At 37.5% G+C, this 21805-nt stretch overlaps 1 protein-coding gene across 1 annotated transcript; it reads right to left on the minus strand.

Moving 5' to 3' along the window:
* Positions 1 to 2035: 2035 nt before the first annotated feature.
* LOC122664223 (serine/threonine-protein phosphatase 2A 65 kDa regulatory subunit A beta isoform) lies at positions 2036 to 16448 on the minus strand. The gene is made up of 13 exons (XM_043859950.1): positions 16328 to 16448; positions 15649 to 16065; positions 14862 to 15108; positions 13830 to 13942; positions 11438 to 11517; positions 10975 to 11116; positions 10757 to 10837; positions 9813 to 9917; positions 4749 to 4931; positions 4429 to 4521; positions 2661 to 2800; positions 2484 to 2550; positions 2036 to 2375 (listed from the first exon to the last, which is right to left on the minus strand). Exons 2-13 carry the CDS (start codon positions 16039 to 16041, stop codon positions 2256 to 2258), a joined length of 1764 nt encoding a protein of 587 aa, XP_043715885.1. The 5' UTR covers positions 16042 to 16065; positions 16328 to 16448; the 3' UTR covers positions 2036 to 2255.
* Positions 16449 to 21805: the final 5357 nt, after the last annotated feature.

Below are 21805 nucleotides of genomic sequence, written 5' to 3' on the forward strand. Positions count from 1 at the left end.
ACTTTGAATCTTTAATATTAAAAATATTAAAAAAATCCAACAATCCCTCACAAGATTCAAAATATCGATAAAACAAAACACTGAACCAGTGAGTATATTAAACAGAGTGAGACACATTGTTGCAGATGTCTTTTTGACTTGAACCTACACTAGGTCTGATGAACTACGCTATAAAGTACGGGTGAAGTCAGACTTCTTGAACTTTTCCTCATCTGCGTAGCTGACTAGCTTACCATCCATATCCTACCAGTCGACGTTATATGACATATCTTTTTTTATAAAATTGGACATTTCGTCAATAAAATTCTCATCGGCAAGCGGTTTCACCTTCTACATCCACTTAGGTCAGGCCACAGTGTGTATCACAATTAACACACCCTCATAGTTCATGAGATTCGGATTGATTAAGAGTTTCTAACTTATTCTCCTTTGATTATGGTGGTATTATTTTCTCATCTAACCAGAATGAGCCAACAATAGTAGTACTGGTCAAGTCGTCCAGAACTTCGTTTTTACCCTTTAAACCTAATTTAAAAATTTACCTCTTCACATAGGTTGGGTATCCATCACATGACTTATTACACAGGCCTTTGGAATTCATTCATTTAGATTATATCACTTTAGTGATCTGAGGTTATACAAATCGTAGTCAGATTATTTTCCTAACTATATAGAGTTGATAACGCTATCTCACTAGCATCACTAAATGTATATACGAAACATATGTACCACCAGCTTAGGTTCTAACAAATAACTATATATTTGCAATTTATATCATTAGCCTAGACACTCTCGATCCGGCATTCTCACAAAGCCATAAATCAATAATATTATGGTGGAATCTAAATCCTAGGTTTATTAACAATTCGATTAATATCCCCACCAACTCATGTTTGTACATGCCACATATGAAACAAGGTAATTTACCACAAAATGGACAAGAGTTGCAAAACAATGTACCATCTTACCATGACGCATTGGACAATAGATAGCCTTCTCATGGACTGGAATTTCCAACCCCCGTCTTCCTCTGTAATGGATAGGGACCCTGCACTCAACAATGGTATTTGAGAAACCCAGGATGTCCACAGCCTTCTGAATATCTCCAAAAGTCATATAGGAGTTGTAACCCTGTACTTTAAAAAATGATAAGATGACACCAACTGAAGTAAACATCATTATGGAGATCCCAATGCAAGCACCGAAATACAGATGTTAGGAAAGCCTTGGACTGCCATCCAGCAACCAAAGGTGAAGCAAACTGTAGGAGCATACAGTTCTAGGATTCCAAATATGTTCCTCCAGTTAAAATGGAAACGAAGTAAAACACAACAAAAGCCAGATCGGATGCCAACTACATCCATTAACTGTTTCCACTAATTCACCCACAGTTGCAACCCTTGGTTGATGGCATGTTCAAAGGTTCCGTCTTGTGTGAAGACACGGTGGTTTAGGAAGTAACAGCCATCATTCAATGCTCTCTTTCATGTCTTCAATATCATTAGTCGCGCCTATTAGATTCACATCTGAAAAAAATCCTACAGTGCCCGCATCTGCCAGCCCGGTGCAGAGCAGGAGCCGGACCTCGACATGTGGAAAGATAAATACCAACCTTCAGATGAATTAAAACACCACCACCACCACCACCCAAGTCTGCCAATGTACCTTTACAATCGCATGCTGTATTAAGAGTCAAGACAAGGATTCCACCCTTTACAGTACAGTGGTACACCACCACTGTAGAATCCAAAAACTAGAGGCTCAGCGAATGTGCCTCTCAACTCTCTAATGAAGACCTATACTTGCCTCTCTTTTTCAGAATTAATGCAAACGTTAGAGAATTTTACGCCCGGGACGGGAGGTTAAACTGAAAATTTATTGTCTGCAAAAATACTTAGACAAGTTATTTCTTCCTAAATATATGAAAGCATCTAATTTCACCAGACTAGGTGACAATCTCACATGGTTACATGCACATATAGCTCTTGTTACTACCTTCTATTCCACAGTGGTGATACAACTGGAACTAGGCAAGGATAATATCTGACTTTGGCACTAGCTTGAAACAAAGTTAACTAAAGGCTCGTATGTGTTAATTGTATGGATACAATAACACTGAAGCACTCAAAAGCACAGAAACAAAGAAAATAAAATCAGCTCTGACAAGATCCTAGCAGCCCAACATGAATTCTCTTCAAGACAAATGTAGTACACCTGGTACTTCCAGATCAGAGAAAACTCCTGAACAAACATGTCTAGCTAGACATCATGACTTGATCACTTGCCTGAAGAGCTTGGCTTGCAAAAAATCTCACATCTACATCCGGATCCTCACTGAGCTCCACCAAACATGGGCGAATTGTCTGCTCTACCACCTAACATTACAGGAAGAATCCCCAGAAAAGCACAGCAAAATTAGCAGACTAGCATTTCACAGAAAGCGTCGCACACAAGCAAGAACTCTGCATTTTTCAAGCACTTACAGAATGGTCAACTATAGGAATGAGGGACTGCAACACCTTCGCTACATTGAATTTGATGTTGGGTACCCTGTTACGTATCAGATTTTCTCAGCCCAGCATTCAAGAAACTGAACAAAAAGACTATCATTGATCATTTCACCTAAAGTATAGGCCAGGCTTGAGTAATGGTGGATTAACCTGTCTTTCGATGCATTAACGACGACTGGTAGCAACTTCGAACATGTGATTTCTGCCCCCATGACAGGTGCAAGTAGAGAAATTGCATGTAGAATGGTCATCCGATAAAGATAGTGTGGGTTGCTAATCATGTCTAAAACCTGCCATGAATACATTGTCAACTCACTGCTTTAGGGAAAAGTAGACAGAAATCAAAAGGGGCAATCAATAGGTTCCAGACACAGTAAAGGACCTGATCCATGCCATATTTTACAAAATTATAAAAAAACAGCCAGCAAACCAAAGAAAATCAGCATCTGCTAAATTCAAGGAAACACAAGATCTGTTCCAATGAAGATCTCATTATCTGCTGCTTTTGTGCAATAGCATGTGATAGCATGTGATTCCCAATGAAGTCTGGCTGACAATCTACTAGCCTATGATATAACCAAACACCAATAATGTGCTGATCAGACTAGCCACCTTTTTCCAGGAATTCAGTTGTAACTTTAAGAAGGGGAAGTACCATAATCAGAGTGAAATTCTTCCATAACTTCAAATCTAACCATCAGATTGATTTCAAATTTTGCTGTGCTCTTCTCTTGTATGTTCAGGCCATTCAACCAGAATTTCTGGCCTATCTGAGTTGTTTTGATTTTTATTTTCTGGAATCCTCTGTTCCTGGTTTTGTACCTAATCCCAGAGATTCTGGTTTTATATGAAGTTTTCTAAACCCTAAACCCTTACATACTTAGAAACTCCATTACATCCCCACCCACACAACCAACCTCTTTTTCTCTTGCACATATTCCTTCTAGGATCATACACATTTGAAAATTCCTGCAACTTTAAAAATATCAATTGCTATCAATAATAATTTTAGAACCTAATATCTGCACTGTATTAATGACTATCCCCAGACAATATTCCAACATTTCTCCGAAGACCCCTCTACCATTACTATATGTGTAAGGCAGTTTGGATATTAAATGGACTTTCACAAAAACAAACATTAACTTGATTGTTATGTTTTCTCTTTCTCCAGATTCAAAGGTAAGTACATCTGTCCATATAGTAGATGAAGAGGGCAAAATTTATACTCCACAAATCCTTGCCGCAATATATTTCACGGCATATAATACTAATGCATATTATTGCCTCTGTGAACATAGTAGCTGAATTATCCTAACTTTTTCAAGTCAGTGAAGAAAATAGCCAACAATAGTAACAGCAACAAGGAATATATCAGTTATCAAGCTGAACAAATAGGGAAAGGAAAAAAATACTCGGGGCAAAACCTCCCAAATGAAAGGTTTGGCTTTTAAAAGTTTAATTTGCATATACGCTGTTGCAGTTTATAAAAATCTAACAGGATGCCAAAGTTGGCTGCTGAAAACCACATCTTTGTTCTCTCAAAGTTTATAACAAATTAGATTAACACCACGTTTATGGCCTCGTCGATAATGCTAGAACAACTGAATCATTGCCCGTTCATAATTTTATTTTTTAATAAATAAATCCAGTTTAAACCCTGATGCAAGCTAGTGCAGAACTAGCATTTCCACCATGAGCCCAGCTTTTGTGGAATACAGAGCAACATAACCTTAAAAGAAGTGTATATGTCATTAAACCCCATGATTTTGAAGCCGCAACCTACTCTCTAACAGCAACTAATAAAATAAAATTTAAGCACTCAAGAGGTCATTGTGCATTACAAACAAGGATTAATAGATTTATATATATTAGAAAAATAGATGACATCATTTCTAAACCCAAAAAAGGAACACACCTGGGGAACTATGTGCTGCATTGCCCAATCTGGACCAAATTCCTCCGCAAGACGCTTCAAGTTATTAGCAGCAGCATCACGGATTGAGTATACCTGGAGTACATATATACCCAGGATAAATAGACTAAAAAAGATTACACAAACAGGGTATTACACATAATATGTCGAGTCTTTCATCAGCATTGCCCAACTATTAGGTAAAAGAAATGAAAGGTGACGGTTTGAAAGAGAGAGATGACATGTGAGTAAGCAAAGCTAAGCATTAACTTATTTCATTATATCATTCCAATTGCTTATAAGGCGGTGTAAAATTGACAAACCTTATCTTCCAACCACTGCATGCAAAGAGCACCAAGCTTATCATCAAAAAATCCAACACCCAACTGACTTGCTAATAATGGTATGTACTCTATAATTGCAAGCCGAACCCTCCAATGTCTGTCCTCAGCAAGCTCAACAATGGCTGGTAGCAATGATTGGGACAACAGATCAATTCCAATCACCTGAAAGGACAGCTTCCATTAAAACTACCAAAAACGAATGAAAAATGGAAAGAAAAAAAAATGCAAATTCAGAGTCAACAAAAACACACACACATTTTGTATAAAATTCTCGCGAGGATGCATAGTTCGAAATTCCGACATATTTCAGTGACCTATTTTGGTTTCGACATTGATCAAAACGATATGGCATGCGAATTGAGTTGCCTTCAATATTTTGGTTTTTCCTACATGTGGTTCTTAAGTGCCCAAATCGTCAAGCAATAGTGAGTAAGCAGGAACAAGTAATGGTAAAGAAACTGGGGTGGTGCAAAGAGAGCAGGGAGTGGAGAAGTGGAGTTGAGCAGAGCCCCTGTTTTGGGACCTCAATCTTTTTTTTTAGAGAGGGGGGGGGGGGGGGGGAATAGGAGTGGGGTTGGAAAAAGGGGAGTGAAGCCCCTGTTTTTGCAGGATTTAAGCCAGTGGATATTTTGGTTGCTTTGTTTCGGTTGTTTATTGTTTGAAAGGTAGGGTTAACTGGATGTAATTGACAGGGAGACATCTTATTCAAACTTTACTTGTGTCCAATCAGGTAACTTTTAATTCATGTATGGTTCAATTTTTATTGTTTCTGATTTAGACCACTGGTTGAATGACAGACTGTTGACTGCTGTGCCAGAATTTTTCAGCCTTTAGTTTGTTTGAACATTGGCTTATATTATGTCCATGATGCTCTTTTTGTGCCTTTAAAAATAATGCTTACCTTTAACTGTTATTGATGGGTTTCTAGAAGCCTAGGGGAATAGGTTCAGAAACTTGGAAAACCAGAATGGCAGTGAAGAGAAAAAGACCAGATTTTGAAGAATCCAACAAGTAACAATCAACAATCAACAAGTCAGATGGGAATGAAATTCTGGTCAAAGGTATCTTTAATGGTCTACAATGACTCCTCAAAATCTGACTGAAATCAGACAGTCAGACCTGGAGTTATGGACTAATCCTATTGGCAATAGGACTCTTAAAAACAATTCCAGAATTGACTATCAAAATTTGAAACCTTGGGGGTGTTTAGAATATTATCCAATTACCAAATATGTCATCTGATTTGGAATCAAAGATGGAAACAATGGAGAAATCGAAATTACAGCAAGTAGAATATGCACAAGAGCAGAATATAAACTTAAATTACTAACCTGATTTGATGGTGGGTAAGATGAAGAAGAATGGAAAAACGTTAGATGGATATGAACCAAGCATTTCACCTGGGACTATACTGATATCTCATCAGCCCTATCTTAGCATCTCACAGAAGCTATTCTGAATCACTCGAGAACATAGGAACAAAGACAAGCTTTATTCAAAATTAAAAACCATGGGGGGCTCAATGGCCTTACATCCTTTAAATAGAAACTAAAAGTGTACTTGCACTAGGAAAGAAAAGTGTATTTGAAATAAGAAATTCTATCCATAATAGGAATAGATGTCCCTTATAACTAAACTTTACCTTAACTAGTTAGAATAGGTGTCCCATATGATTAAAACTCTATCCAATGTCGGATTAAGAGTTCTATTCATACAAGACTCTATCCTATCCTTAACAATCAAGGAAATAACAATTAATTAAAGAAATAAAAACTCAAATTAAGCTAATAAAGTAAATCCTGTATTCCTACCTCCTACCCATAATTTAGGCCAATAAAGTGGCCTAGTACAAAGAAAACCCATTGGAATAAAGGCCTAACACATACATAACCCAACCCAAGTCTTTTTTCCACTAAAATAATCCCAATTATGTGTTTTATCCGTGACTGTCATCCAGAGTCTAACTTCTGCATAAAATGTGATTGCACATTTGAACTTTTCCTTGCACCCCAAGTTTCAAGATTTTGGTAATTGAGATTTTGACCCTGGTTGACACCGAAATATACTACCGAAATGGCTAAAATGGCACTGAAATATGGTCCATTTTGATGAAAAAAAATATTAGTGTCGGTCGCTTTGGCTCAGATAAGCATGCTATCAATGCCCAATTAAAATTATTGAAATACTTAGCTAAAGAATACAGCCACACGTCAATTGATGAAATTCAACAGCAACTTGCACCTCCACCTTGTGTCTGGCGTACCTTTTATGCCATGGGAAAATTATAGGGCTCATTCTGAGGGCTTTTCAATCTCAACCCATTGAAATCCTATTCAACTGAAACTAAGAAAGTACTAGAGGGAAAAACCAACGTATGATTCAGAACAAGATGCCTCATCTAATATACAATCAAGAATGTCAATCTTCCATTGGTTTGGTACTTTTTTAAAGCTTCAAGGAGAAAACAGGCCTTGCAGCTCATCAGCAAGAAAGAAAAGCATATTTGTATACGAAGGGTTGTGATAAGTGTCACAATCATTTATGATGCTGCAGAAATGTGACAATTCTTTTTTGCCCCTACTGTATGGTCTATAGGCATTTCTGCATTTGAATTGAGGGTAGTGTGTAATTTCACAGGCCTATGCAAAATCCTTCTAAACAAAAGTGATGCAGTTAGGCATAGGTTTAATTAGAGATAATAATGTAATTTGCTTTTCTTTTATCTTTCTCTTGTTAGAGTCGCTAATAGAAGAGTTATAGTTTGTTTCAGCTATTGAGTCCAAGATAGAGTCAAACTCCATTTTAGATTTCAATTAGGATTACAGGTTTTTTGATCCTTTAAATACATGCCATAAAGAAGGATTCTTAGAGATTTTGGAATGGAATAAGATTTGAGTTTACCTTGGTTGGCTATGTAGCCTTGTGACTGTTTCTTCGTTCGATGTTCTTGTATTTTCTTCCATCTTTCACTCTCAGGTACAACCCTTCTTCCTCCTCCGTTAATTCCCAATTTCTTTCTTCTTCCTTCTTTCTTCTCCTCCTTCTTTCTTCTCCTCCTTTTTCCACTGGTTTCTGTCTGGTTTCTGTGTTCTATTCTGTTGGGCGATATTACCAGGTTAGAAAAAGAGTCTTGCTGAACCATTAGCTCTACTCAATTGGCCATAATATTTTGGGCGTTGAATCACGCGACCCAAGCCCTAGGTGCTTTTTCCCCAGAATCTTTCTCATGCTGTGAGATTTTGCACCACAACCAAGCTTGAAACTGTATACACCACCTGGTTAGAATTGCAAGAGTTGAATCTCCCTTTAATATTTTGGGTTTTATGTTTTACTTTTAATGGGCAAGGTAGGGGTAGAGTTTGATTCCATTATGAGATAGAGTTAGATTTCCTTTCTATTTCAGTTTTTGTCTACAATAAGGGAACTTTTAATTTCATTTAATAAAATACGGTTGTAACCCGATTCAAAAGACAGATTTGATGAATGGATTATATTTGATTAGTTTATGGTGCCAGTTTCGTACTATAGCACAGGTTGTGTGGCCATCCTCCTCCCTCTTCTATTCTCTTTGTTTGATCTCTTCTTCTTCTCCTCCTTTCTTCTTTTCCCGTTACTGTTCTGCTCTAATGGTACCAGCAGTACCCTTTGATGGCCATCAATCTCTATTCCCTCTCTCCCTTTCTCTCTCAAATTTGAGTCGAAGGCAGCCCTCCCTTGGGCGACCAAACCATTAGAACCTCACCCCTTAACCCCTCTCCTGTTGTGAGACCCAAATCGACAGAGAGACCTATTTTCCTTCCACCACCAAGACTGATTTCAGAACCATCACTTCAACTCTCTAGTTAATCTCTGGACTCTATATTGTGGGAATCCATAGATATAGCATCCGAAATTTCAGGTGGACCCATGCTTGCAGGAGAATTCAATCAACTAAAGCATGTTAGGTTTCTGCTAGATTTGCTGGTTCCTGGTTAACGAAAGGAGGAGTCTTCTTCACGATACTTACCTCCCTTTTCATACTTCCAATTATACAGACTTTGGGGTTAATTCATCCTTTACCCATATTTTATTTTTTATTCCAGAATTACCCTCCTCACTTGTAGCTCTACTTCCACTTACATATGCCTCTTTAGTTCCTTGAACTTCATTAAAATTACAGAACTACCATCATTTGTTACTCAAGTTCTGTTGTATCCAGGTGGGCCCAAAAGCGATCCGAATTGGGTTTTTCCAAACACCAGATTGCATTACCATCTATTCATGATGGGGTTTGAAGAACAATAGAATAATCTCGTCTTTCATACAAAGCCAGAGAGAGAGAGAGATTTTCTGCTGGCAATTTTCAATAAATGGAATAAGTTTAGGAGGGTTCCCCAGAGGGGAAGGGGAGAATGGAGAGGATACCCTATATCGAGCATTATACCCCTTTCTGGTCAAGGAATATTTACTATTTCACCCTTACATTAAGAGCTTGGAGGGAAGTCCTACAATTCATTTAGCCTATTTTTCAACATTTTCAAGTGTTCCATGCAAACTTACAGTTTCCGCCTTTCTTTAAGATTCAACTCAGCCTGTTCCACAGGGAAAATTATCTTATTATGATTGGTTATGATACAGACCTTAGTATACTGAGATTTCCCCGTAAACAAAAACTGGAACATAGACAAATTTTATAGATATACTAGAACCCTCCCATCCCCAACCTACACACAGAGAAAGGACTCAAAGTAATGCTAATTTAAAAGTTCATTAAATGGAGGGGGCGAGAGAGAGAGAGAGAGAGATGGAAGGACTGCAGGAGAAAGAACACTAGTTCTATTTGGATTCTGGAGTTCTTGTACGCTTATATAAAATCTGTTAAACAGTCTGACCTTGACAATTTTATCCTCAAATTTATCTGACCTAGATAGATTGATAGATCTGTCCCTCCCCCTAGTATATTTCTCTTTGTAAAGAACAGAATCAAAAGAAATTTTTTATCAGTCCGTAACAAACTACAGAAATTAAAACCATGAATCAGATAGAACTCTTAGAATGACAAACCTGATTCACTTGATCAAGCTTGCTAATAATATTAAGTCGGACATCAGGGAATTCATCTTTCAGAAGGGATAGAAAAATAGGAAGAAGTTGCTCAATTGTTGCATCCTGCATCAGGAATCAAACAGAAGTTAGGTAAAGACTAAAAAATCTTGCAAGAAAGGAAAGACAAATCAGGAAAAAAAAAACATTGTGAAAGTGTAACAAGTTTTAGCTGTCTTGTATTTATCCGGAAAAAAAAAAAGCACTTTTACACTATAATAGAATTGGAAGATCAAGAGAACTCAGTAGATACAGCACCCTAACAATCCTTTGACATGCATCATATCCTTCAGAGAAGGAACAAAGGACAAATTTAAGCCATGTTTCAAATCCATGCAAAATCAAGAAAATTTTAAAAAACATATGAAAGGCATAAAATGGGGGGATAAACTGTTACAACTCACAAGAAGAATTGCAATAAATACCTAAACAATAAAATTCAAGAACGCCCCGAACAAGGCAACATCAAGCAAGATGCAAACATTTCACTCAACTCCGACGAATTTGACAATAGTATAACCCCCATCCCCCAATCAGTGAAAGATGTACTAAAATGGATGCAAAATGTCTAAAGCCAGACTGTGCTATGAGAGAGACCAACAACAAACTGCAGGCAAGCCTTACCTGTCCAAACCACAACCGCACCTCCACACCCACCCACCCCCCTCTCCCTTCACCACCCCCCACCCCCCCCCCCCCCAAAAAAAAAGTGACAAACCAAGACCACATAATTCAATGGCAATATGCAGCATAGAAGGGATGGAAAGTATTAAGCAAAATATTAAACCAAAAAACTTATAGACATCAGAAATTAAGGGAGGGTGGGGTAGATAAACCAAAGAACACAGGCATCATATTCTATGTTTTGCTGGGAGTAGTACATGTATCCATGGATGACATCTCACCTTTCCTAAAACAGGTGCCATTCCCATTATCACTGAAGCCAAAGCAGAACGAACATGCTGAGAGGAATCTGATGAGAGTTCCTACAAAAGTTGTTAGGAAGTCATGAGACAGAAGAAATTTACATCAGTATAACAGGTGAACAACAACAAGGCTCTTCACATGAAATAAGGGATGTACACCAAATGAAGAATACCAAAATGTAATAAGGCATCTATACCTTCACACAAGGAAGGATATGCTGAATTGCAAGTTGGGGATTCAATATTCGGCAGAACTTAGTTACTTTTCCTGCAGCTGCAATACGCACTTCTGCCTCATTATCTCGAAGTAACCGCACATATGCAGGAACCAGGTCCGACCTTAAACAGTACAAATATCAGCATCACATAAACCATTGATGAGCCCCTATAAATGATACTAATTGTAAACCATGATGCATATGAACATTAAGGAAAAAGTAGAAGAAAATGAAAATTTAGGATTTGGTTACAAGATATAGTTGGGAAATTAAAAACTTTTCATGTTTTTCTTCATCAATCCACAATAATTTTTTGTGGGTGCAACATCAATCCACAATTGAAGTGTATATTACAGAAGAAAACAAAAAGAAATAAAAGAATGCACAACTGACCAGATACAACAGCAAAATGATAACTTTTCATTAACAATGACAAATTTACCTGGTAGGCTCAGGCCCCACAGCTTCACAAAGCTCATACAATTGATTAGCTACCATGTAGCGAACACGCCAAGACTTATCCTATTCAGGAAAAAGAAAAGAGATCCAAGTAAAGAATCATCAAAATCTAACTAACTCAGAAATTGGAGACAACAGTTGCAAGTGATTTCCAATTAATTGTTGAATCAACTGTATACCAGGCACTGAAGAATATATTAATAAAACATGAAACCCCTTGTAAGAAATCGAAAGAAAACAAAATGATTTCCACCCATACATGGGTTTGTTCAAAGGAGAAACCATTGGCATCTCCCCTGACAATGACATGATGACAGGTGGAATCATCAAGATTACAAGTTACCATGCATACAAATGATATCAAAATGATAGAGTCTGGACAGGACCACAAGATACTCGCAAACCATGAAGATCCCCAATCCCCAACTTCAGGGTGAACATTAAAATCTTGTCTCGGGATTAGATAAAAGAAAAACAACAAAACATGAAATTAGCAAGTTGGAGTTTTGAACACTCAAGCCAGAGGCATGCATCTCTTCTTGTCTCCCAAACGTAGTTTAGACCTTAGGACCCAAGAACTGAGCATCAGCCAAAGCTGAGAGGAATAAATCAAGGTAACTGGACATGGTTCAAACCACCAGAGGAGAAAACAACTAACATATTATGGTATATACGATCACAATGGCATATTTACACACAAGAATTAAAACATTGATCATCAGTCTACAATAAAGCTGACGTAAACTTGCTTAAACCAGACCAACACATCATTAACATTCACAGTGTTTACTATAATCAACACACACATCAAAAACACCTGCCCCCTTGTCAAAGTTAACTAATCTAATACTTAAACTTGTGTAGCATGAATGCAAATAAATCTTTACATAGAAACAAACTCAAATCAGGTTGTTGTTTTTATATTTAAATAAACAGAAACAGGCAGTGCATAACGAGAAGAAAGGAAAAAAGAGGAGAAAAAGATAATTTCCTCAAAAAAATACTAACGCAAATACAGTTCCAAAATATGGAATTAAGGGAGAAAATTATAGCTTGATGCAGAGAAAATAGAAAGGTTTGATTTTATGGTATAGTGTCCTTCTCTATCAAAAGAATGTGACTGCAAAGTATCTATGAAAACAGAGAAGCAGAATGGCTTGCTCAGGCAACTCCTAGTGCTACTAGGAGAACAAAGTAACAGTTCTAGAACTAGTATTCCAGCAGTTCAAACTCAGTAGAATACATCAGAAATCCAGAGAGTAGATTATCAGGACGGGTATGTATAGTTTGAAGCAAATGTGAGCAGCATTCAGTAAGATATCTCAAGTAGAATGCAACCAGAACTTGGGTAAAAAAAAGGGGTGCCGCAGGTACTTGACGTTGGAATATACTGACCTGTTTATGAGATAAAGTAGAAACATAATACATATAGAACATGCCAGGAATCCACAAAGTATAACCTGAGAATCCACTCAGACTTGCACAGTTGCACTGAATCACAGTACTTCAAGAAAAGCAGAATCGCATTGACTCATAAAATCATGAGGGGAAGGCAGTAAGCCATTAGAACTGGAATGGACCAACTCATGGACTGGCCTGGACCAAATCCTAACAGAAACTGAAAACAGAAATTAAAAAAAAATTAAACACAGTATCGACCAGCCTTGGTAGACTCCTAATCCATCTAGGACTTTAACATTCAAATATCAAGCTGGAAAAAACCAACTTCTCATCCAGCCATGACTGTGGGACAAAATTACATTCAGGGAAAAAATATTTAAATAACCCCACAACTAGGACAGAACTGAACTCCTACAGTCCCAAGGAACCACTCATCGTAAAACCAATCAGGTCCTCCTCTAAGTCTTCAACACTGCATCAAATACCATTTAAGACTACATTCTCTTTAACAACATAACTGAATTAGGGAATTCCCAGCATTCAATTACTCTGTCAACATAAAACACTAAAAGCTAACTATGAAACAAATAAACAGCAATAACGATACAAGAAATTTGGCACCCAGGTACATAGGAATTTGCATCATTACCATGGATCAAGACAGAAAAAATTCTAAAAGATCAGTCATCCCAAATCATAAAGAATCTGTTTTCGTTCTCTAATGCACTTGCCAAAGAGAGGCTTTATTGAACTCAAACTCATAAATCCCTAAAGAATACACCCAATACAGTAAATTTTTTACATCAACAAATCACAAAGAAACATCCTCAGTAATAGAGAGAAACAAACAAAATTACAAGTATTGACTAGGTCATTGTTCCATGACTTATTTCATAAATAGGTTAAAAGAAATAATAAATGCTTGTGCCCCAACAAAATGGTAAAAGAATAGAAGGTATCCATGAGAAACATACCTGGGAGAAATTAACGATGACAGGAAGGATATGAGCAACACAGTCCTGGGATTCCAACAACTTTCCAAGTGCCGCACACCCCTCAACAGCCAATAGTCGAACAGAATCTTGATCTGAAATGAATCATTTTTGGTAAGTACTTAAACTTGCTAGAAAAGACAAATAACAAATATTGAACAATGATCTCATAAATAGGCATCCAAAGGCAAAGTTATTACCACTAACTTTAATCCCTTTCTAATGGCTTCTCATTATGCATAAAAGATCAGAAAAGAACTAAAAGAATAAATAAATAAATAATCCATACAACACACATTGAGAGACCGTCTCACAAACCAATGCACCAAAAAAAGTTAATTACAACAATGAACACAAAAGAAAAAGGTAAAAAAAAATGCTCTCACTCGACCTCCTAGACATTCCAAAACACGTGCCTGGACCAGCATCCATTATCACAGTTGGGCGAACCACAGAGCTACACCATTCGATCTACCCTTTATGTATTTCCATTATCTCCTAATAGGATAATAAATACACAAGTTTACACCTTGAATACTATTAAACATCGTTTTTTGTTATTAACAAGGCTTAGCTACCCCTCCCCCTCCAACCAACACATGGCAGGGGAGGTAAACTAAAAATATATATAGTTGAGTCCGCATCATTACAAAGCATCTAATGCAATGGGAAACAAACTCTATTTCTTTCCCTCTCCTATGCAATCCCTGAACTAATGATAAGAAAAGCCCCTGCACTATTTCTACCCCACTTTATGCTTTCTGGCTGATGAATTAAGATACCAATTGCATTGACATGCGTAAGTATGAATATGCAAAATGTCTAGATTACTCACGGCAACAATATCATGCGGGATAAAGAAATTGCGAAGGAGCTAAAACTTTTATTAAAATGCAAAATGAGTGAAGGTGCCAAAAAGTATGATATCAGCATAGAATTTAGATATCAACATTGAATTTACCCACTGGCATTAAAATAAAATTAGGAAATTATCAAAAGTCAAAGTCCGCATACCATCCTGAGTCAGATCCTCAAATATTGACATTATATCAGTCTTCAGATGGGCTGGTTCAACAGTAGCAGCAAACTTTCCGAGGTTTGATGCAGCAGACCTCCTCACCATTGGCATGTCATCTTGACATAACTGGCTGTATATTTGCCGTAATTCCGTCTTTAACATCTCTGGTGCACTTGGATAAGCAATATGAAACAATCCACATGAGGAAACCCGAGCTGTAAACCACTCACCAGCTGCCAGTCTCTGAAGGCAGGAAATTATAACATGGTAACAGAAATCTATAGCAACAACATCAAGGTATGAGGAATGGTATAAAGAATCAAATCATTAGTTTTGGTTTTTTTTTTTTTTTTTTTTTTTTGGGGGGAGGGGCGGGGGGGGGGGGGGGGGGGGTAGGTGTTGAATGGAACAACCCATCCATACAAAAATAACATGAATTTTGAGAACCTCATAAAAACAATATGTTTTGAAATGACTTCAAACCCAAGCTTCACTAGATACTTGAGACAACTAATTGAGTTTTTCAAGGACTATCAAAACTTTGTAACATATAAATTTGATGTAATTGCAATCTAAAAGACAAATTATGTAACAAAGGTCGTGATAATGGAAAAGGTTCAAATGCCCATTAATTCTTGTAATCTTGTGTCAGAACCATTCTCTGTTATTATGACTCATATCCACTAAACATGAAAGGCAACAACCAAGCACTTATTCGAAAATCAACATAAAGCCGAAGCAACAACGTTGACAACCAAGTAGCTAATCAGAAAACAACATTACCTTGACCAAAGGGATAAACCAATCGACAAGATCACTCTCCTTCATCTGAGCACCAATCCTACACAACGACTCTACTGCTTTGTCCCTCACACAGGTTTCCTCAACAGTACAAAGAGTCTCCAATGGGGGTAACAAAACATGAGCATATTCCACTCCACCAACGTAAGGAATGAACACCCCAAGCTCCTCCCCCATCGCAAGCAGTACTTCATCATCGTCATCATTGTTCTCACTAAGAAAAGGAATCAATTCCTTCCTTGTTCTCTCCTCGCCCAAAGCACGAGCTATTGTAGAAAGCCTACGGATAGAGTTCAACCGAAGCTGAATATCTTCATTTTTCAATTCGTCTATTAAAATAGCAATCGGATATAGTGGCTCGTCGATCATAGCCATTGTACCTCAAAAAAATTTTGGCAGCTGCAGAAAACAATAAACACAGATCCTAAATTAATACCGAATCAAGGCAAATAATAAACAACTATAAAATCAATTCAAAGCAAAACAAGAAGAAATCCTAGCCAAATAATTTACAATTTACGCGGAATCCATTAAAAAAAAAAAAAAGCGATCTTTGAGAGTTGGATCTGGACAGGTTTTAAGATCTGTGAGGAAACCTAGAATTTAAAGTTGAGAAAGAAAGAAGAAATGAATAGACAGACAACGGAATGCAAGTGATTACCCGGAAAGAAAATAAAACCCTAGAATCAAGAAATCATAAGCTTAGAGCAGAGATTTCGATCGCGGAAGTGTGAACGCAACCTCTGGAAGACGAGAAAAAGAGAAATGGAGAGAAGGGTTGATCGTGTAACTAATACACAGCTTGGAATGTCTTCCGACGGGCTTCCTCCGGATCCAAGTGCAGTTTCCCTCCGTCGGGAGATGAGAGAATCCTAAAACTAGGGATTTCGCTTCGTTTGTTCTTTCGAAACGGAAGAAATCGAAATCGAAATGGAAATGGAAATAATCACAGAACACCAAATGCGTTTATTTGGGCCGCAAGGAATGGCACGGAGGGACTCGTATGGGCCCTATTGGGATACGGTATCCGACTATACGTCATACAAAACAAATAAATCAAGTAACGAACTTATCTATGATGGGCTTGGGTTGGAAGTTGGAATCACAAGCCCAAGCCCAAGCCCATATATTATTTTTGGGCAAATATATATTGTATGTATATATCATACAACAAGGAAAGAAATAATACAGCATATGTACACTAGACCGTATAATTGACAGAGATGATTGAAGCTATAGACGGTATTAAGCCATGTAATGCTAATACTTCCCTTCAAGTTGGTGTGTGAACACCCATAAGGTGACATTCAAGTTCAATGTGTGTTGTTCGCTTGTAAATGACAACATTAACGACAATATGTAAAGTTGTTATATTGTCACAGTATAAGATGGTGGAGGATTCTGGACACCAAGATCTTTAAGTAAATATGAAAACCAAGTAATTTCACAAGTAGTTATAGCTATTGCACAATATTCAACTTCGACTGATGAGCAAGACACGGTGCAATGCTTCTTAGATTTTCATGAAATGGGAGAAGCTCCTAAAAGAACACCAAAAAAAAAAAAAATGATGGATATGTGGGTATCGGCACAACAAGCCCAATTGATACATCACAATATGTTTGATGTTGCAGAACACCTTAAGAGGGAAAGTAAATGTCATGGCAAGGTGTGGCTTTAAAGTAGAGAATGAACCAATTAGCAACATCATGATATGGCTTTTGTGGTTTGTCAAGAAATTGACTAAGGATATGAATAGAGTGAATCAGGTCAGACAAGTAATAGTAAGATATTTAGTTCTTCTACTAATTGGAGATAATGAGAGGGTTAATCTGAGAGATCACCATATGATTTGGTAAGCTTCAAACATTGCTCCATTGGAAAGGAGGAAGGACGAGACCCAACAAACTTGATTCATCAAGGATTTCAAGCGCATATTCGCGTTGACTAAAAAAGATACTCAGTTTTGAGTGTGCAATTTCAATATTAAGAAAATATTTAAGAAGTCCAAGATCCTTGGTGGAAAAAAAAAATGAAGAAAACCCTTGAATGCGTTGATTTATTGTAAATCAATGTCAGCCACAACGTTATCATCAACATAAACTAGGATAGTTGTCAAGGTTTTCCTAGTGGATTTAATAAAAATAAAAATAAAAAAGAGAGAGAGAGATTAATCATTGTTGTAAAGCTTGCTTTAAACTGTTCAAGGAATTGTGAACACGACAAACCAGATTTTTCTTCTCTATTGAGAAAAGTCAAGTGAAAGTCTCATATACCCTTCCTCTTTTAGATCACCATGCAAAACCACATAACTAACATCAAGTTGATAAAGATGCTAATTACAAGAAGTGGCGATGATAAGGAGGCATTGAACAATAAGAGTTTTTTTATTTTTTTTTGATAAAGTCAAACAATAAGAGTTTAGCTGCTCAAGCAAAAGTTGCTTTGTAATCTTTTTTGTTTTTTTATAAACAAGTTTCTTTGTAATCTTATTTTATTTTAAGTCCCTCCTTTTGGTTGTAGTCCTTGGTGGCAATTCAGGCCTTATAATGTTTGACGGTACCATTAGATTTGTATTTTATATAAATACTAACTTGCAGCCAATGGCCTCCTTGTTAAGAGGAAGAGAGTAGAAAGGGTCCAAGTATCATTATCCTCTAACTATATTTTATTTTTATGAAAATAAACTAAGTTGAATTACTCAAACAGTTCCATCATACAAAGTTCAACAGAAATAAAAAGTCTGACCTACATAGTTAATTTATGAGCAGGCCGAATCAAGTACCTAGGTTGTTTAATAAGTTTTGTATTCTCAAAAGACTTAAAAACAAATAAGATATCAAAAAGGAGATGAAATAGGTCCCAAGGCCATGGATGCTTTACTTGATCTGTCAGCCAATTCTGTACCTACTTTGAATCAGTCCAGATTGTTAAATTCTTGCATTCTATCAGTAATGTCCTTTGGATGCCTTCTTTGAGTCCTCTGAGTTCCATTTCCTGGGCTGACCCTGCAATTCCAGAATTCATACAGGAAGCAAAAATTTCATTTTTATGTATGATTAATGATCCCAATCCTCCCCTCTTGGTGGATGACTCAAAACTTCCGTCCGAAATGAAAAGTGCAAGGTCCGAGGTACTGAGTTTTCAATAAAAGTCAATGCCCAGAATGGGCTCCTCACTTTTTCGGTTCTCCTCTTGACAATTAGAGCTATCCCTAATCCCCACAGGGATAAGGCTGTTGTCCGCAATCCAATTATCAATCTAATTCATAACTTGATTTGGATAGAGCTTCTTCCCTTGGAAAATTATGCAATTCCTAGTTTGCTAGATGAAGTATAGAGTGATACCAGCAATACATAAGAGTCTATCACCATCCGATTTTGACATAAATGGGTCGAAGCAGATTAGGGAGAATACATCCAGAATGTTGCGAAGACCCAAAGGGCTTGCTGCCCAAATCCTTTTGGTGAAAGTGCAGGACAGGAAAATATGCCAAGGTGTTTCAAGGCAATCATTACAGAAGGGACAAAAGGTGGGAGAGGTATGTGACCAGAGAATTTTGTTCCTTGTAGTTAAACCATCCACGAAAACCTTCCAAAGGAAAACCTTGAATTTAGGGTGAATTTTAAGTTTCCAAATCCTTGTCCAAAAGGGGTTAGAGAGATGCCCCGTTTGGATACATGATTGAAAATTTGGTCCTCGTGCAGTTGGGAAGATAGGGGAATGGAAAAGATCACTTGGCATGTGTAAAGGGGCAACAGGTATTGGATTAGAGGGACATTCCAGGAACGGTTACAAATGAGTTCACTCACTTGAGAGAAACTTGGGTTTGGGGTGCCATTTACCACAAGAACCCTGGTAGCATCCAGAGATGGAATCCAAAGATCAGACCAAATGCTTATTTGGGTTCCCATACCAACTCTCCATCCAATCATTTTTCTGAAGGTAGGAAGAATAGCATTGATGCTATTCCACGTCCAAGACCCAGTCGGGAGGGTGGTTTGCGGGGAGGGTGGTTTGCGGGTAGAGGATGGAGGTGCCAGCAAAGTATTTTGCTTTGAGTATCCTAGCCCAGAGAGTCGAAGGAGAGGTGATCAGTCTCCTAGTAAGCTTAAGAATTAGAGCTTGGTTATGATTCCAGTGTGTGATCTAAGACCCAACCCTCCTTCCTTCTTATTTCGACAGATTTTGGACCAAGAGATTGGGGTGGAATTTTTTTGCCCTATCTTATGACCATTCCAGAAGTTTTTAGTGATAGAATCTAATTCGAAGCAAGTAGCTTTGGGGAAAAGGAAGCATGACATCTGATGAGTACAGATGGAGTTGAGAATGGATTTGACAAGAATAGTTCTACCCGCTTGAGAGAGAATGTTACCTTTCCAAGTCGAGAGTCTACCTGCACTCTATTTAAAAGATGGAATAGGGTGTGTTTTCTTTATCTTTGAGGGAACAAGAAGGTGCCAAGATATTTAGAATTTTACTCCATCTCATCCACCTCAAGAGAAGCGCATATTATGTTTCTCAGAGGTGTCAATGGGTCAGGTTGATCCGGGCCTACCCTAAACCCTAACCCAACCCAACCCTGGCAGGGCCTAAGAAACCCTCAACCCAGTCCGACCCTACCAGGGTTTTCCCTAACCCGACCTGGCCATGATTGTCCCTGTCTTGACCCTGACCCTGATTTTTGTTTTTAATCCCATGAAATTAAAGAGGAAGAGAAAGAGAGAGAGGGACTTGTAAATTTAATACTATTTGCATGTGTAAACTAATCTTAGCTTGTGACCGACACATTTTAGCAAACAAAACTCATTCACAAGACAACAAAAGCCATAATAGGAAATCGATTCAGAACTTTCACTGATGTTTATAATAGCAAAAAAAAGAGTAACAGATCCAACTAAATAGAATAACAACGAACTTGGAGAAGAAACAAAAACAGAAAAGAATTGGTGTGTAGGAACCCTTTTTTTTAATTGAATAAAAAAGAAGATAAAAGGAAGAAAGAAGGATATGATCAAAGGAATCACAACGACAAGCCTGGACTGGAATCACCACAGTAGAGGCAGAAATCCTTGTCAACTCAAAATCATGGAGAGTTGTAGCTCCTTACATGCTTTTACAACAATATAAAATTGAATTAGACTAGACTTAAGAAACTAATAGCTAATAAGGGCCTTTCCTGACCAGAATAGGAAAAGAAATAAAATAAAATTAGTATACCTGGAGGCAATGAGACAACTTGAACTCTTGAAGGTTGCACCCTTGCAGAGAGAGAGAGCTTGAGGATTCTTTTGATTACTAGAAAAACAAAAGCAAGACATTTGTAGTTGAGTCATTACCCCCACCCCCAAAAAAAAAGCTTGTAGTTGAATCGAAGAGGGAAAGAAGGGGAAGCAGATATTCGGATATCTCATTCAACAAGTAAACAATAGGGGGAAAATAAAAAAATTTAAAAAAAAACAATTTAGAACCAGGGATCAATATTATTTACCTAGATGCTACCTATAATGCAGCAATGCTATGATTTTTGTCCAATCTCATCTCTCCTAGCAAGGAGGTAATGCAAAAGGCTCCAATATAAAAGAGTCAGAATCGACAAACAGAACTAGGATCACCCAAAAAAAATAGAACAACCTACTTTTCTGGTCGAGTGTTCTTCCACAGCAGTAGAATTTGTCTGAAAAATATCTTTGAAAACAGAGCTCTAGATCGGCTGCGAACACAAATCCTAGTTGTACTAGAAAAGCAAAGTTGTAGGTCTGGAACTTGAATATCAACCAATAGTATTCAGAGGTCAAGAGATCAGACAACTAGAAGCAGAGGACAAGAAAGGGAGAAAGAAACTTGCAAATAGGTAATCCTTTGTGTACTTAGAGCACCTCTAAACGACGAAGAAATCGCAAGCAAAACTTGCAAATAGGTAAGAATCAAAATCATTTCAAAAGATTATTTAAAAAAAAAAAAACAATTAATGTCACTCTTTCCTGATGATTTCAGTTCCTACATACTAACTCAAACATAAACCACATCCAGATTCTAGAGCAGGAGAGGGAGGGAGAGCAAGTTGGAAAATCAAGCTTCTCTTTTGTTGCCCTAATGTTTTAGTTCGTAAGCCATAACAGAGATGTTAACAAACGCA

This window comes from Telopea speciosissima, chromosome 6 (genome assembly GCF_018873765.1).
Source record: "Telopea speciosissima isolate NSW1024214 ecotype Mountain lineage chromosome 6, Tspe_v1, whole genome shotgun sequence".
NCBI classification, from domain to species: Eukaryota; Viridiplantae; Streptophyta; class Magnoliopsida; order Proteales; family Proteaceae; genus Telopea; species Telopea speciosissima.